The sequence below is a fragment of the Cyprinodon variegatus genome, unplaced genomic scaffold (genome assembly GCF_000732505.1).
Source record: "Cyprinodon variegatus isolate N-32 unplaced genomic scaffold, C_variegatus-1.0 Scaffold1737, whole genome shotgun sequence".
NCBI classification, from domain to species: Eukaryota; Metazoa; Chordata; class Actinopteri; order Cyprinodontiformes; family Cyprinodontidae; genus Cyprinodon; species Cyprinodon variegatus.
In genome coordinates, this window is record NW_015152190.1 from 49,093 (window position 1) to 50,381 (window position 1,289).

Consider the following 1,289-nt stretch of genomic DNA (forward strand, 5'->3'; position numbering starts at 1 on the left):
AAGAAGCATAGATACAAAAGGCAACTGTCAACCAGCTCCACAGGCGGCCCCGTCCAGGAAACACACAGCCAGGCAGACGAGCTCCGAGCCAGCTAGCTCGCAGCTAGTTAGCTTACAGCAGTAGGAGCTTCGACTGAAAGATGGAGCTTCATCAGCTCTTTATTTCAGCTCTGCAGAAGTTGAGCCGAGTCTCTTTGTTGGTTCGGCAGCTTTAATGCAGCAAATAATTGTCAAAATTCGTGACATCTGTTCTACGTTGCGTCTGCTGCTAGTTCTGCTGTTCTTACTAAATGAAATGTAGCCCATTATTCTTTAATTTCACACTTTGATTTCCCCCTCTGGCTCTTTTCTTATAAGAAGGTGCTGGGTTAGGGTTAAGGTAACCCTAACCCAGCACCTTCTTATAAGCAGCATGGTTTAAAGCGTGGGAAAAAAGTAGCAGCATATAGTCCGGAAAATACGGTAGTTTATTTTATGTCTTTGTGTAAAATGACTAATTGCATCGTGTGATGGTGTTAAACTGACACTCTTCTCCCAAAGGAGACAGTCGAGATATTTAGACTTTGACCTGGAAGGTGGGGACATTTTCTCCTCGTTCGATGTGCCTCAGTGTGAACCTGGCCTCCTTGGAACCTCCAGGTGCCCCCCAGTCCCCAGCCTCCCCCTCCAGCCAAAACCTCCAGTCCTGATGGTGAACGTCCAACGAAGTGCTCCTCAGAGGACCTAAAGAGAAGTTCACAGCAAGTGGAATCAAAACCAGAATTCTCAGATGCAACATAAATGCTCATCATTGCAATCTATCTTGTTGTCTTTTGATTTTATTTTAGGAAGATAAAAACTATATTACAGACTTGAACATATTCTCGTTTTTTTATTTGAATAGAAAATTACCAAAACCTTTGATAACCTAACAGTGTTATCTAATGGACAGAAATCACATTTAATACATTTAATTTTTCATTTTTGATACGGTTATGATATTATAGCTGTGAGCATCGTCTGATATAAATAATGCAACACAATAAACTCACAATAAACTCACAATAAACTCACAATAAACTCACAATAAACTCACAATAAACTCACAATAAACTCACAATAAACTCACAAGTAGACAGAGATGTGAAAAAGCAGAATTACAGTAAACTATGAAGTCAATATTCTGCCAAAAGTGCACGGGCACACATTCTATTCAGTTTATTTCTATAGCTCCAATTCACATCATGTCACTTTATAGATCCACATAAACCAGATCATCCAGTCAGATTGATTCAAAGTTTTCTATCTAA

At 39.8% G+C, this 1,289-nt stretch overlaps 1 protein-coding gene across 1 annotated transcript in view; it reads right to left on the bottom strand.

Moving 5' to 3' along the window:
• LOC107104429 overlaps window positions 1-1,289 on the bottom strand; it is a 25,961-nt gene that overhangs the window by 19,390 nt on the left and 5,282 nt on the right. The window contains exon 3 of the mRNA XM_015404428.1: window positions 569-723. Within this exon, the coding sequence (XP_015259914.1) occupies window positions 569-723 (155 nt within the window). The remainder of the gene's footprint in view (window positions 1-568; window positions 724-1,289) is intronic.